The 16368-nt window shown below is 53.3% G+C and overlaps 1 protein-coding gene across 12 annotated transcripts in view; it reads right to left on the bottom strand.

Annotated features, from left to right (window-relative positions):
* Positions 1-4997: 4997 nt before the first annotated feature.
* Positions 4998-16368, bottom strand: part of SLC8A1 (solute carrier family 8 member A1) — a 140972-nt gene continuing 129601 nt past the window's right edge. For all 12 annotated transcript variants that reach the window (XM_075046921.1, XM_075046922.1, XM_075046927.1 and 9 more), the window contains 3 exons: positions 16180-16279; positions 10205-10480; positions 4998-7547 (listed from right to left, as the gene is read on the bottom strand). In XM_075046921.1, coding sequence (XP_074903022.1) covers positions 7171-7547; positions 10205-10480; positions 16180-16279 — 753 coding nt within the window. In that variant the 3' untranslated portion in view covers positions 4998-7170. The remainder of the gene's footprint in view (positions 7548-10204; positions 10481-16179; positions 16280-16368) is intronic.

Raw genomic sequence — 16368 nt, 5'->3', positions numbered from 1 at the left:
CTGCAAAGAAGCTCATCTGCCAGAAATTCATATTTCTGTAAGGGAGGAGCCTGCCAGGGGCTGTGGGCTGGGGCAGAGGGGCACATGCTCCTGGTGATGACAGTGCCATGGACTGCCATGGCAATTTTCATCAAGAAAACAGAGCAAGGCTGCACTCCACACGGGTCTTGCCTTGCTGTCATCTATAAGGGACTCTTCTGAGTTAGAAATGAAGGAGAAGAAATAAATCCAACCTCAATGAAGAGATCAGGAGGTGCAGGGAGAGAGCCCTGTGGCAGTCCTCCATGTCCTGCAAGGGTTTAGGAGATCTAAATGTGGATAAGCACCCCAAGCCATTGCAACTTGCTTTACTTAAACGTTACCCATTTTAGGCGAGGGCAGGAAACTTTTGTAGGTGGGTAGATAAGTTTTAGAATATTTAGAGCACCAAGAACAGGCTCTATTTTGAAAGAAAGGAGTTGAGGTGGACCTTGAACCCCCAGTTAAAGTGATTCGTTTGCTCTGGGAGCGTAGAGGCAGGGTTGGGGCGGGGGTTGTGCGGTGTGGAGTTGGAGCATCTGTGGGACTTGATAGCGGTGGAAATTCAGCAGAAATGTTTAATCTTCCAAAAACTCATGAGTGAAGGACAGCAGCACAATGAAAATGGTGCCTGTGGGTGGTGGCTGTAACGGTGCCTGGGTGAGGAGCAGGAGGGGCTCAGCACGCTGAAGTTCGCCTCTGCTGCATGGAAACTTGCATAGTCCTTTGCTTGCAGGGGCTCAAGTCCAAGCCATCTTTTGGAGTGGTTAATCTTTGCCCTGAGACACAGACACCAAGCCTGAGCTAACAAGCACTGCTGTTCAGTCCAGTGAGAGAGGAGGAGGCTCCTCTGCACGGAGGGCATGTGAAGAGGCTCCACGGGGGGGACCAGCCCAGAACAAGCCCCAAGCTGGACTATCACCGTGCACAGATGGCCATTTTGGGACCTTGAGCTGGCTCAGGATGGATGCTGGAGGACCCCAACATCAGGTAGCATATGCTCCTGGTGCATTGCGAATGCTCCTTCCCACCACTACCTGGAACTACACGCTGTTAGAGGGGGGGTGGTGGTGTGTGTGCTGGGAGGGGTGGAGACCTGTTGTCGTGTAGTACAACAGATCAAGGGCTGTTTTGAATCAAATAGATGAAAATACTGCCTGGGGTTGGTGCCTATAGCCAGCTGAAAAAGCTAGAGGCTGTGCTATAGCTGTGCAGAATTCAAGACGCATGTCCGTAGCCACGGCAGCTGCAGCAGGGGGACATGCTGTGGCAGTGCCTAAAACAGGGTTTCCAGGTCTGGCTGGGACCCCGTGGCACTTATCCCTTCCCCGTGCCCTCTGATGTTGGACATCCCACCGGCAGCACCCAGCTCTGCCACCCAGCAGCACTCCACAGCACCCGCTTCGGGAACCATGTGCACTCCAGTGCCCTCCTTCACACTTCTGGAGAGGGGAGCCCCAAGCTGGCGTTCGCTTTGGGAGGGTGGGAAGGAGCCAAGGGAGGGTGCAGGGCCTGCAGGAGAGAGCGATGAGCCACCCTGGGGGCTCAGAGACAGCTCTGGCTGTTCTCAAGATGCTCCAGAGAGACAGCAAGACCCTGCGGAGACCCCTCGGATGCTCTCAGGGACATGCCATAGAGAGCAAATCCTGCTAGTAACAGTAATCTTCTGGCTATCTTTGCTGATAACAGCTCCTGCTTGGCCAGACGGGCCCCTTTCCTTCGCAGCATCCCTTCCCCTTGTGTGAAGGATGTTGCTGGCTGGTGAGAGGCTCTTGGCACCTCTAATTCCAAAAGGAGGAAGGCTTGAGTCCTTAAAAGGTGAGGAATCCCACTGTATTTATTGTCCCTTGGTGCTTTTTGCAAGAATACAAATGCCTCTGGATGCTTTCCTGCACAAGTCAATTTTTTACAAGATAAACAGGCTTTTTTGCAGCTGTGCTGTGCACGTGTATGCATGTGTGTAGTTGGTCATCGCATGCTCAGAGAGGCCAGAGAGGTTCCTGGTGCTGTGCAAACATGCTTCCCCAGATGGGCCTGGGTGCCAAAGCCTCCAGAAAAATAAGGCAGGGGTTTCTCCCAGAATAACACCCTCCGGCGTTAAGTCTTCCCTCTTTTTTCTCTGTCTGTCACTTTCTGGCTATGCCCAGCCCTGCCGCTCCGGGAATGCAGCTGAACCTCCTCCTTAGGTACCTATATGACTGCCAATACTGTTGCACTTGATTCTTACCCAAGCATTTAAAAATAGCTGTAACGATAACACACGGGCTCTGGTTCTCCCCTGCCACAGCAGAAATAGCATGGTGAGTTTGTAGACTGCATCCAGACTCATGACCAGAAAGGGCTCAAAGCCTCCGTTTCCCTTTTGTCCTTTAAGGAAGCAACGCAAGCTGGGAGAAAGATGCACCAATGACTCCTGCAATGTCCCCTCACCCCAGAGCTGTCGCAGGCAGCCTGGAAATGGGTGGCACATGGGCGGGAGCACTGTTTGGAGACGAGGGATCCGCTGCACCTCTGGAGCGAGCGGTTCCCCTGCTGCCCTGGCAGGGGTGCAGGCGGGCGGCAGCATTTTGGGCAGGCTCAGCCGTAAGATGCTGCAGGTTTGCAGAGTCCCTGACTCTTTTGCGCCTTTTCCGTGCGTGCAGGTAGCGGCTGGGATTTGCCTCCACTCCTGTAGGCCCCCGAAGAGCTGGGGATATGGTTTTGCTAAGATGCTCAGGGCTGTCACTGCTCCGTGTGCTCCTTCTGTTTGTCCCCAAGCGCTTTGCAGTGGCCTGTTGAGTTACTCGGACGTCTGGCTCTGAATGTCCTTTGCACTGTGCTGCATCCTTTTCCACGGAAAGGTTTGCCTTTGGCTAGCGGGGCGATGAGAGGGGGTGACAAGAATCCGGGGCAGGAGGATGGACAGAGGCCAAGGGTTTGAAGTGCGGTTTCTGGCAACCTCCCTGAGCCCAGGGCTTTATCAGAGATGCTCGGTGCCCTTCCCTTGCGAGGGAGGGTGGGGAGGCTGGCAGGGATGAGGAGGCGATGGGAGAGCACGGGCATCAGACCCACGGGATGGGCAGGGGCAAGACGTGCCTGCGGCGGGGGCTGCGCTCCCTCCTGCTGTCCCCTGGCAGCGTGCTGCCAGGCACGGGCGTCTCGCAGAGGAGGGCAGTTTGCTTTTGCCTTTGGAGGGTTTGATTTAAAGACGAGGTTGGTGCGGCAGAGCCGGCGTTGCACCCTTGCGAACACAGGCGGGCGGCCGGGGCTCGGTGGAGCGGTCCTTCCCCTCGGCACGGCGAGGCGGCAGCCAGGGAGGTGAAAGGCTCACTGCTCGTCCGTGGCTCCGCCGTGAGCGACTGGGTGGATGACACACATCACGCTTTGCATCTGCCCGTTAAAGATGCCAGAAAGCACGAAGCTGGCAGAGAATAATTGCATAAACAAGGCTGGTGTTTACTGTGTGATTTAGGCCTCGTCCTAAGCAAGCAACGCTCCATCATTCCCTTCGGAAAGCTTTGTGAGCAGAAGAGTTATTTACTGCCTGTTAAACTGAGCTGCTACACGAGTCCCGTTCAACTTGTTAATGACTTCAGCGACTGCAATTCATTCTGAAGAAGCAAATGATGAGAGTAAAATACCAACATCACCTTTCAGTAGATGTAATTACTGGGTCAGGAGACCTGCTTTGCTTTTATCATTCACTGCCTGGGAAAAGCACACGGACGTGACCGGCTGCGTTCGCCTGGGGCTCGATGAGCACTGAAGCTTGACCCGCACTCATCCTGGAGGGTGCCGAGCACCCACAGGGAGAGTGGGGCCGGCGGCACGGCTGGCAAAAAGCATCATAGTGTGTGGGGAAGGGCCAGGTTTGGGTGAGAGCAGCCCAGATATCATGTTAAATGCTCTGGCTGCCAGGGTGTGTTAGCTACCTGCTCTGCCACACATCCCCTCACATCAGCAGATGGGAATTTTACTGCCTCTGGGCCTCTACAGACACTGCCATGCTGCAACAAAATCAGCTACCTCCTACTCTCTCTCTTTTTTTGCTCGGTGCCATGTTTCTAGCCCGGAGTTCACAAGTCAGCCGCTGCTGTCGGTGCCAGTCTGACCGGCCGTGCGGCCCCATCCTGATCCTGCACAGCCGATGGGCAGGAGCGTGGGCAGGAGCCTGACTGGGAGGAGCGGGGAAAGCCCCAGCAGATGAAGACACACACTGTCTCCAGAGCTGGTGTTCGAGTTCAGCTGTCAGAGCGGGACCTTGGAAGCATTGCAGGGGTGTGGGGGACATTGCGGTTATTAGGGGACAGCAGCTCGACAGATGCTGGATGAAACACAGGGAGGAGCAACATCCCTGGGCATGTAGAGACATTTCTCCTCCTCAGTGCTGCCCAAGATCTGTCCAGCCATGGGGGTCACAAACGGCCCACGGCACCTGGACCGGGGCACGGGCAGGCAGCTGCCCGGAGCAGCCTGAGCTCCCGATTTGCTGCATCCCTACTTATCATTAGCTAGTGGCTTAGCCTAGTGCAAGTCACCGTGAGGCTGGAATGAGAGCCAGGAGCCCCTTCTACATAGCTAGAGAACACAAGCAGAAAGAGCTGCTGAGTACCTTGGGGGCATATGCACAGCTCTCCCCAAGCCTAGGGCAAGCTAGCAATGATGGGGGACCCAGCACAGGAGCGGGTCCTGGCCCCAGAAGGACTGCACTGCTGCTTTGTCCCTGGGTGGTTTCCTGCATCCCCCCGAGAGCTGGGCAGGCTGTGAGCCCCGGCTGTACCACGGCACACCGAGCCCGAGGCGCGATGGAGATGGAGGAGGAAGAAAGCCATGAGATGGGGCAAGAGCGGGCGTGCAGAGGCACCGTTGCCCCCCTGTCAGTGGCAGAAGCACAGCGAAGGCAAACCAATGAGTAAAGAAGAGATGAGTACAACGGAAAGGGAGACAACGGGAGGGGAGGGAAGGGTGTTCCATAGAGAATATGCAGGAGCACTACTGGATCCATCAGGAATCATTACAAACTTTATTTGTCTGTGCATTGTGTAGCATTGATAAGGATCATCACAATTAGTGGACTCACTGCCTATAGTGGTGGGCAATACACACAAAGAAAAATCAATGAAGCCAAACAGATGAAAATGAAATCATTGTACATAACGGTAATCATAAACCTGAACAACCTGCGCCTGTGTTTGATTCTTCCCTCAAAATAACGAGAAACAAAAAGAAAACCCCCAAACCCATCAAAAGTGAGAAAAGGCTTGAGAAGAAGAAAAAAAACACCCCACAACTTCATATTCCTAGAGAAAATCTTACAACAGGTTACAAAAATTTCCACAGATTGTTCAAAATGAGTACAAATACCCCCAGCCAATCGGTTATGGTGCAAGCATCAGACATGGTTTTCAGCTGGGTGGGAAGAGATCACCAGTGGACGTGCAGGCTGGGCGTTTGCCTGGCTGGGCCACCAGGAAGCCTGGTGAAGGGTGTAGGGTAAGAAGACATCTCTCAACACCAGCGCACAACGTCAGCCCTGTGCTGCACCCAAGGGGGCTCTACACCCTGGGCTGGGCTCGTTACCCCAGCCCCCACTGCCAGAGTCGGGGGGTGATGCTGAGTTACACCTCCCTGTCTCATCCGTCCCATTGATTTCAGGTTTGGACAGTGCAAAATGTGGCCTTTTTCCTTGGGGGATGCTTCCCGGTTACGCTCAGCGGCGTGGGAGATCTCGTTATGGCCCTTCAGCCCTTACGCTGAATTATTCTGCCTCCAAATGGCTGTGGGAAAGGACCAGCTTTGGGGACTGATCCTGATGGCTTAACGCTCAGAAACAGGGGCTGTCACTAGACCTCTGGGGACAGGGGAAATATCAGGGTTCCGAGGCAGCCACCGGCTATAAAGGCATAGGCAGGCGAGGTGCTGGGGGCCAGCCATGCTCACCCCCCCTTGGACGCTGCTCATCCCGCTCAGGCTCCCTGGGACCTTGTGTAAAACCTCCTGTGGACGGTGGAGGCCTTCACACCAGCTTCAGCCACGTCCTGGACTGGCCGCTGTGGGGGGCACCCCAGCCATGCAGTGGGATGGAGCCTGCAGTCGCTGGGGTATGGGTTTTCCTCCCCTGAAAACCTACATCTGTGTGGCTGTTATTGCTTCTCATGGACCCACGCGCGGAGCAATAAATGGGGACGGCTTTCCCTCCTTTTACCCCCGCTAAGAGGAAACAAACGAACGAACAAAAACCTATGGCGAAACTAAACTAAATAAAATAAATAAAACCCGGTGAAAAGAAAACACTTGTATCTGCAATGCTCAACCCACATGGCTGGAAGGACTATCGCTATAGGATGCTATATACAGATAGGGTTCATTTCATTCATGCAAATGTTACAAATACCACGACAGCATGCCCGAGGAGGCAGACGAGGCGGGAGGAAGGCCCCCGCCACTCCGCGCAGCCTTGGCTTAGGACACTGGACACGAGGTTGCGGCTGCGCATCCCCGAAGCACGGAGGGGGAAAGGTGAGGGGCATGTGAGGGGGAAATGCTAGTTGTACACACGCCAAAACAAAACAAAAAAAAACCAAACCCAACCCCAAATCAATGACAAAAACGGTTTGTGTTCTATCCTTAGAAAGCTCCCAATTTCCCCTTGTCTTCAGTCCGGTCTCTCGCTTTTCTCCAACAGGGCCAGAGGGGACGTTCCTGAGTGGCGAAGGCAGGCAGATGGTGGTCGGAGATCAGGACCCTCGCTTTCCTCTCCGTCCCTCGCCCACTGCTCTGTTTCTCACCAGCTACTCTGGCCTTCCCCGTACCAACACGCCCCGGTCGCCTTCGCATCCATCCTCCCGGGGGGGGTCGGCGGGTGGGAGAGAGCGATGGGAAAGGGCTCGGTGCCTACCCGCTGCTCTTGTTGGTAGAGTTGCAGAGAGGGCCCTGCCGCCAGGCTCCTGGCCGGGGCTGCTGCCCGGGGAGGAGTCCTGCTGGCTTTGGGGTCCTGCCTAGTTCAAAGGATGCTCCAAAGCCGCTTTCCATCAGCAGGTGTGTGAACATGGCAAATCTCTTTTATTCTTTCTCTGTTCATTATACACAGCGTTATATCTATATCTATACCTATATATCGCTCTATATAGATACATATAGATATATATATATTTACTATCTCTGATTGTCCCTTTAGAAGCCCTTTATGTGGCAGTAGGCTTCCAGAGATGAGAAGAATATGTACAAGAGCCAGAGGAGGATAAAGAGTGAGGATGTGAGCAGCTTGGAAGTCCGCGGCCCGCCCAGCTCACCTCCAATCTCGGGTCTCCGCCGGTAGAGCAGCACGCCCACACTGATAAAAGCAAAAATGGTGAAGAGGGTGACGGAGAAGGCCAGGGTGCCAGGCGAGACTTGGAAGGCTTGTCCGTGCGCCGCGTGGTAGATGGCTGCGATTGACCAGGCCACCCCGATACCCAGGAAAACGTTCACGGCATTGCTCCCGGTGACGTTCCCGATGGAGGCATCTGCATACTGGTCCTGCGTCGCTGCTACTTTGCTGGCAAACGTGTCTGCAAAGGGAAGGCAGAGAGGAACCCTTGGGAAACAGCCAGGTAAGGAGGGACAGCAGCAGGCAGCTTGGGGACAAATGTCAAGGCATCACTTGGGGAATGAAGACAGTGGGTAAGGGGACAGGGTACAGCCCCGTCTATGGGCACTCCCAAGGAAGGGCACGTCTGGCCAGAGTCAGAGTGACAGTCAGGGTCCAGAAATGCCCAGGAGGGAAATCTCAATGTCCAGAAATATGGGGCTTCCCCCAGTATGGCCCCAGATGCCCCACAGTGCTTCAAGCAAGAGACAACACTTCCCAGTACTACACGGTGTTGGCCCTTTCTCCCACATCCACTAATGTGTTGACCTGTAAAAGAACAGAAAAGGTTGGAAAAGCTTTGTGGGAGCCACAATGGTTTGTATCTGTCCTCCAGGTCGCCTGAAGTTTTGTATTTGTGTTTCTGTGTTTGCTTTAATGATGTCTCTCCAAAACCTTTTGCCCCACTAAAGTCCAGTGCCTTGTGCAGACCCTGACACTTTGGTAAACAAGTGGTCATCTTTCACCCCTTAGGGAGAAAAACCATGCAGGTGGGTGTACGCTTGCCCAGGTGCTCCACCAACTTTAATACCAGTGGCAAAAGAGCTGTGATAAAGCTCAGCTGGACTTTTACATGGCAGATCTTGTGTCAAGTAGACCATCATGACACTGCTTTGCACCACAGGGAAGTGCTGATTTTACATCCAAACCCACTCTGGATCTGCAGGGGAGGTGAGCAGGATGCGGGGCGATTAGCATCTGGGTTTTGTCCAGGTGAGCACTCTCAGCTAACAATGAGAAGATGAATCCTTAACTCATCTGCACTCCCAGATCACTGTGGGTACAGGCAGCAGAGTGTGGCTCAGAAAAAGAAAACGGTGAGGTCAGATTTCATGTTTTTTAATTCTACAGAGTTTCCTTTACGCTCCTTCCCCGTGGGACTCCAAGGTGAGATGGTGAAGCTCAGCCTGGCACGAAGACCCAGTTTCATGTAATGGGAGGGGCTGGGCACCTATAAGCACAGCGAGGGGGGCCATTTGCAGCAAAGAAATCAAAAGGCTGCTTTATTCTTTTAGAAAAGCTCCCATGGAAGTGCATCTGACTGATGAGGGAAGGAAAAGGCATTTCCCCCTGATCTCAGCCTTGGTCACGGTGCAGTAATGGGGTTGTGGGACAATGCTGATGCCTCTGTGGCTCTCCAGCTGCCACCGTGGGAGGAGGGATGGGGCACACTGCCAGCGCCATGCAGAGTGCGGAAACAACCACGCACACTTCTGCAAGCTTGAGCGGTGCTTTTAATGCAGGGAAGGTCCCCGTCAGTCTTGTTTTCACTGCACATTTGTCTGATGCCTGTCTGCCTGCCTCCTGGAAGGCAGGTGTGGCGGAGACCAACTAGCACCCAGCTAACACAACACAGTCTGGGAGCATCTGCTAGTTCAAACAAGAGTAGCCAAATGTACCCTAAAAAGAACTTCTTAAATGCTACCCTTTGTTGACAAAAGCAGGAGGGAAGATTTTCACTGTCAAGGGTGTGAGACAGCCCTGCAAACCTCGCGCCTAAAAGCTCTAGTGCCAGAGGTCTAAAAAATGCTACTTCTTCTGTTCCTGGCCCTAATCTATTCTTCCTTTTGGTTCTGCTGCTTCTTTTTGGGGATCTGATAGCCTTAGGACAATTTCAAGATCTTCAAGCACCTGAGTGCTGATCACTGGAAGTCTGGGGGTGGCGAGGGAAGGTGTGACCGACGTGAGGGGTGGTTGGGTTGGGGTAGAGCCCCTTCTCTGGGAACCAGGCTCTGCCTGGCCAGCACAGCACATGGAATAAGGTGAGAGAAAGGCACAGGCCCTCTCACACAAGCTGACATGGGACTTCCCAGAGAAACTGTGTCACTGGGACCATCCTCTTCAGTGCACTGGTTCATCCCTAAGAGGGGCCCTTTGCTGAGCCAGTTGCAGCAAGTTGGCTGGGTTGCAGCAAGTCAATGTGCATTGGGAGGACAAAGTGGTATGTAGGTATGGAAACTCATGTTTTTTTCTCTCCCTGGTCAGCCCTCAGTCTCTGCTGTCTTCTGAGGCTGGGTGACCATTCGATCAGGGACACGTCTCCAAACATTTGTGGGGCCGGGGCCTTCTAGGGGCTTCACAAGTTGCATTTCGAGGAGCTCCCCCAGCTCAGCGGCCTCACCTGGATCCATCTGAACCAAAGCTGACCCTGGTCTCACACAAAGGTGTCTGTGGGGGATGATGCACCCTGAGTATGGACTACCACCTAATGGGAGGCAAGGTTAAAGGAGCAGATGCTCAGAAAGTGCAAGACTGCCAACACAGGCAGCATTTTAGTCAAAGACCAATTTCCTACTCTGAGAGTGGATGCCGTGGAGGCTGTCCACAGAAATAGACACTTCACAGTCTTTGCAAGGGCAAGGTCCTTGAAATAATTTTGTGGACTGAATCCATATCCTGGTTCCATCCTCCCTGCCCACCTGAGACTGAAAAACAACTTCCACATTCACCTCATATCTGTCCTTGGGGGTCCTGCAGAGCACAGCCAAGGACCACACTGTGCCCAGCTTTCCCAGCCCAAACCCAAACCCAGACTGGGCAGAGATGGACCTTTACAACAAATCCTGCTGTTGTCCTTACCTGGCACTGACGTCCCCAGTGCGACAAACACGACCGCGGTGACCGAGTCCTTCAAGCCAATGGTGCAGCCAAAGTGGGATGCCAGGTCACCGATGAAAGCTGTCAGGAGGCCGATCATGAGGATGGAGACAACAAAGCAAGCCCAGCCATTCCAGTAGTCTGTCGGGGGCACGAAGGCAAAAAGGACCTTCCAGAAGACAGTCAGAAAGTGCATCACGTAGTCGAAGCAGGAGGGCAGCTTCTCCTCCCCACATTCATCGTCATCGTCATCTTCCCCTGAAGAAAACCACCAGTGCCTGATTAGACTCGCCCATCCTGAGGGAGGTCGGGCAAAGCTCCTGTACATATGGCAGCCCCCCCAAATGCCGTCTCTCATGATTTGGGCCCTAGAAGGCCTTGACTCCCAAATATCTTATTTCCTGGGCGATCATCAGAGGGGCTTGATGGCCTTTCCTGGCCCCTTTCCACGGCACAGAGACCCTCCAAAGGCATTAGTTTCGAAAACCAACCTGCACTTCAGAAATTGCAGAGCCTCATGCCAGTACCTCTGCCTGAGTTGAACCACCAGATGCTTTCTGGGACTCAGCCCCTGCTCAGGAGCCCTTTCCCCAGAAGATGTGGGAAACGACCAGCCTCACACTGGCTGGAGCCAATTGGGGCGGGCAAACCCACCAAGAGCAACATGTGCCTCATGGAGACTCCCCTAAGGAAGCCCTTTTTGAGCCGCTTTTCAGAAGTGCCTGTGATTGCCTCCAGCTCCCTGGAAAGACGGCTGGTTTGTGTGGCTGCTGAGCTGCTAGCTCTACAAATTGGGGTCCAGCCATAAAGAATACCTGCTCTAAAACCTCCCCGGTCCATCACTGCTGACTGTCCTTCCCTGTTGTATTTCCCTGCCCCTTCACACGCCTCCCTATGAGCTCTGGCTGCCCATTCCTTTTAGTCTGGTCTGACCCAGGTCAGTGGGTTCTCCCTGCACAAGAAAACATTTTCCCATTTGCACATCTTCCAGGTAACTGTCAAGCACCGCAGGTCATGAGCCAGCTATGGGGCATCACTTGTCACAGCAAAAATGCACTTTCCTTCTTCTCTTTGTTTTCTGTCCCTGATCCAGGTCAGCGCTCCACTTCTCCCCAATCTGTTGTTAATGCCTTGCAGGGGTCATTCTACCAGCTTGAGACTGGCAGCAGTCCTGGCCCCATCTCTGCTCACCAGGCACATTGTGTGGGTTGGACCCTGGCTCTCCTGGTGCTGTGCTGAGTGCTCAGCCCCGCGCAGCACACCGCTGCTCACGGCTGTGGCCCCTGCAGCACCTGCAAGACCTGGGTCTCCAGCACAGATGAGGAGTTGGGGATGTGAGTCCTCATGCCCATCCTGCCCGATGTCCCGGGGGCTCTCGGACCCCGAGTGCCAGCTGGCGCATGCCCCCAGAGGCTCTCAGGGAGTTACGCACCCACAGCCATGCCCCCTGGATGTGCAGGCTGGCTCGTGCCCAGAAGCTCTCCTGTGGGTCACAGGGAAAGAGCTCAGCAGACGTCGGACCGTCCCGGCCCCCTCCCCTGGTTCCTCGGCCCTTTCCCCTGGCACTGGCCCAGCACATCTTCACCTTGTCAGTCCCAGCAGGACCACGGGGATCCAGGCGGGTGTCTCAGTTTCTCCTTTCCCTGCTCCAGGTGCCAACACCTCACCTGTCTCTCCAAAGCCACTTGGCATCCAGCCTCCAGGGAGTCCCCATTGTGCGGGGCTGACCTGGCCAGTGAGCCCCTTGGGGCTGGTGACCTCCAGCAGCTCAGACGTGGCATCTCACGAGCCCGCCGGCCAGCCTGTCCTCTGGGCGGGCTGTGTGGCAAATGTGGAGCTCCCCCAGCCTGGCACAGTGGTCAAAAACTCCTCCTGCTCATGCTGGAACCACCCCTGGGCATGAAGGGGAGGTGACACTTTCCCAATGAAATCAGTGGGAGCCTTCCTGCTGCCCTCAAGGAACAAGGATAGGTTTCTAAGTCACGGACGTCAGGGATTCCAAGGCCATTGCAAGTTGTGTTAAAGACATCCCTTGCACTCGGGTTGGTGATTTGTCATTGTCTTTGATGCATTTTTTTTTCCCTCCAAGGATGTGGACCACCAGATCTCCCTGCACGGCTGTTGGAAGAAGCTCCTTACCAATGGGAGGATGCAACGTGCAGTTCATCCCCGTCAGACGGCACGAGTGAGCCTGGGTCTCCTTCCCTGGAGGACACCTTGGGATGGCAGAAAAAAGGGACCAAGTCCCAGAGTAGCCAAGAGCACCCAGTGAGACCTGAGCCTCTGCTCTGCTCCACCACAGTGGGTGAGGGGACGAGGTCCCACCTCACCAGACACTGGGTTTAAAGGGATGATGGCTCCGTGCCTGGGAAAAGCTGCTTCTCCCAGCAGCCACAGTACTGATCAGGCTGGCGTAAAGCATTTGAATGAGACCATGCTGTTTTTTTCTGCCAGGGTGAACATTCCTCCTTTCACATCTTCCTCCACAATGTGGATGTTTGATTGAATAACAGAATTTATAAAGCCTCCTACAGGGAGAATAAAATGGTCTTGCTTTATGCTGTGTACCAATACGCGGGTATCAATTAACCCCGTGTTTGAATGGTGGCTCTGTGCTGTGACAACAGAGCTACTGGGGGAAGCTGCTGGTGAGCTGCTTGCTCTGTTGCTGCTGATAACAACAATCGCTTTCTGCCTCATCGCAAAGGTGGTGATGAAAAGCCAACTGGGGGATCAAGACATGGCATCCTTCCTGGGAAAGTGGTGGCCAAACCCTGTGCACTGAAGTTTCACCTCTTGGCTATTCCCCTTTGTGGTCCTGCAGAGAGCGCACGGTACATGGGAGCAAGAAAAGGAAAAGGCCCAGGGATCATCCAGATTGTGATCACCCTCCAGAGATGTGGTAACCTGTTAGGGGAGCCAACCTGCTCTTGGTTTGGCCCAGCTCTGGTACAGGTAATCCTTGCACTCTGCTGGCATCCTTGGGGCTCTCAGCAGAGATGCGGCTGCAGGGGAGAGGGCAGTGACGGAGCCAGCGAGAGCACGGCAGGAGGGGGCTTCTAATGCAGGTATCTGTCTGTACAGAGGGGGTATGGCATCCCACGTGAGGACGGGGGTGAAGCTGGAGGGGATTCAGTGGGGCCACCAAGATGATTGGAGCCTGGAGGATGTTGCCTATGGGGAGAGGTGGAAGGAGATGGCTTGGTGAATCAGGAGGAGAGGAGGATGGAGGGGACCAAGCAACAGCCTACAGTGACTTGGAGGGCATGTACAGAGGGGACGGAGTGAAACTCGCCTCTGCACTGACAAGTGATACAAGGGGCAACGGCCACAGACTGCGACTTGGGTGGTAACATCAGGAGAAACATCTCCTTCGGGAGGGTGGTGCAGCCCTGGGACACGTACCCTGGCTGATAGACATCGTCTTTGGAGGTTTTCAATATTTGGCTAAATAAAGCCATGATGGACCGGAGAAAAGTCCTACCCGGCATCCTGTTGGGGTGCAATTTTGCACACATCGTTTGTCTTCAAAGCACCTTTGCAGATCAAGACCAAACATACGATAGAGGCAGTGGGAAACTTCATGTCTCTACAAAAACTTGATGGAAAATTCTGCGTTGCTTAGCTTTAAAGCTTCAAACTCACTATGGCAGAACCAGTAGCTAATCCGTGGCATGGTGTTATTATTTTGGCAGATATAAATACCCTATTCCTGTGCATTGTTGTGAAGATAAGGAACAGTTTTTTAACCTGGGAAGCCTATGCTAGCCTCATTGTTTTGCTCGTTGCACAAAGGCTGATACTGGCAGGGTACACTGTGCTGTGCTCACACTGTAATTTTGCAGCAGGTATTTTCTCTCCCAAGCTGCATGGCAGCAGTACTGTCATGGATCTAAACCTTTATGGAGATGATAAAACAGACTGAAAAGTGAACATGAGTGCCACTGTCATAACACTCATCCAGATCTGTCTATCATTTTATTAAGCAGCAGTAACGTCTCTCTTTTGAAGAGCTGACCAGATCCTGTGAAGGTGACTTGAAATGCAGAGTGAGGTCGGATGGTGACCCAGGGGTGCATTCAGGAACAGGCTCACAAACCCCAGGATGTTTTTGCTGTGGAAGAAACTTTATGGGCTGTTGGGTGCACCCCAAAGGCAGCTATGGGTGAGAGGCTCCAGCTCAGCCCTGTGGACAGTGCAGGATGGCACGGCACGGCGTGGCACAGTCTTGCCCACACCTGCGCTGCCCTTCCACAGACCTGACCTCCTGCTGCTCCATCGCTCAGCATCCCTGCCAACACTGCTGCCAGTTGCTCACTGGGTGGGAAATGGGCTTTTAGTGTGTCTTTTCTCAGCTGGGATATTACATTTTGAAGTGGCAGTGTGTGACTTTCACCTGCGCTCCATGGTGGGCTGCAGGGGAAAACTCAAACCCAAACTCCAGTGTTTGAGGCATTTTAACTTGCCTGGCACAAAGCTTGAGGAGCTAAATCCTGGCAAAAAAGTAGGTCCAGAGCTCAGAGACAAATTGCTGTCCCCCACCTGCAAGGGACAGCTCATGTCCACCAAAATATGCCACATTTATTAAATGTTTGTTAATCATCCTGTTAGCACTGATGGTGGCTGTATATTCAAGACACGGTGGCAATGGGGCTTTCACATAACTGCAGTCTTTACCTGTGTCACAGAGACGGGATCCAAGTACCAGTGATTATCTTTGCTTTAATATGGGATGCAATTTAATAATTGATTCTGGCATAGATTAGTTGAGTCGTATTAGCTACAAAACCTGCAGCAAGGATTGTCTTGCATGATATGTTCATGCTGTATCCAAAATAATGGAAGGCTCTTGGCTGGAGGCTCTAAGAATAACTATGCTACAAGAGGAGGGATCACAATTTGAGGAGATAGCTGCTGCACAATGTCCTATCCTCATTTTCAGAGGCAGAGAATAAATGGTACGGCAATCACTTTTAATTACTTTGTGCTGGGCAGAGATTACCCTGTACAGCAGAGCTCGAGGTAGGAAGTGTGAATGTTCCCCCATGCATTTCAATGCACAATTAGCCAGATGAGCTCAAATTGCCTTCCCCAGTGATTTAATTTAAGCTGGTTGATTTTGCCCTAATGCCTGCACACACACAGCCCAAGCTGCTGGGCTGTGAGATGGTAACATCCAGGCAGTGAGTTATAGTGTCTCCAGCTGTTAGAACCACATCTGGAGGAGACCACCTTTCTTTAACCTTCCACAGATGTGGCAATGCTGATGTATCCTATACTGGGCATACTGGTAAACGTGGCACTGGTGCCTGTGAAAACAGTAGAACAAGGCATTTCTGAGGGAAAGGCAATTGTCCAAGAGAAGAAGGATATGATCAGATATGATCTGATATGACCACAGATATCATGTGCTGCTACAGCTCTTGGGCTGCTGAGCCATTACCTCCAGCCACAGCTGGCTGGAGCAGCAGGAGCTCCTGAAAGCAGGGGGTCAAGGACAAATTTTGGCCGACAGAGAGGATGGCTCAGCAGCTGTCTTCAGGGCTTGGCACCCTTGCTACCGCATTGTCCTCACCACAGCAGTACGGGGAGCACCAGGGACGGGGAGCACTGCTGCTTCACTCCAGCATCATTTATGCCACTCTGAATTTACACACTGTTCACCTCCCAAATCTCTCTCACTGAAATGACTTTTCCCCTCTGCCATCTGGTAACAGCCAGGGTGTTTCTCTGCCGGGTGCTAGAGACACACTTAATGCAGGAGGTTTCCTACACATCAGACAAGGTGCTCTCACGAAAGGGTTTAATCAGCTGTCTTATTTATGCAGGCGCTGTAAATAACTCTGCCACTCGTTTTGCCTCCTGCTGCTCCACTACGGTCTGTATTACTGATACAGCCAAGCCAAGACACGAGCGAGGCTGATGGTAATTCAACTGGAGCTGTGGTCCAAACTCACCTGCGCTGACAGTAATAGCCTCAATAAACTGCTCCCTCCAGCTGTTTGTGCCAACCACCAGGGCCAGGTTCGTCTTCTTAATGAGCTTGTCCACCGTGTTCTGTGGATGGAGATGCAGAGGAGAGAATTAGGGGCTATCGGGCTGGAGATGCTGGGCTAAAACCCAGTGGCCCTAGTGCTTACAGCCAT

Source organism: Buteo buteo, chromosome 15 (genome assembly GCF_964188355.1).
Source record: "Buteo buteo chromosome 15, bButBut1.hap1.1, whole genome shotgun sequence".
NCBI lineage: Eukaryota > Metazoa > Chordata > Aves > Accipitriformes > Accipitridae > Buteo > Buteo buteo.
This window is presented reverse-complemented; position numbering and strand designations above follow the sequence as displayed.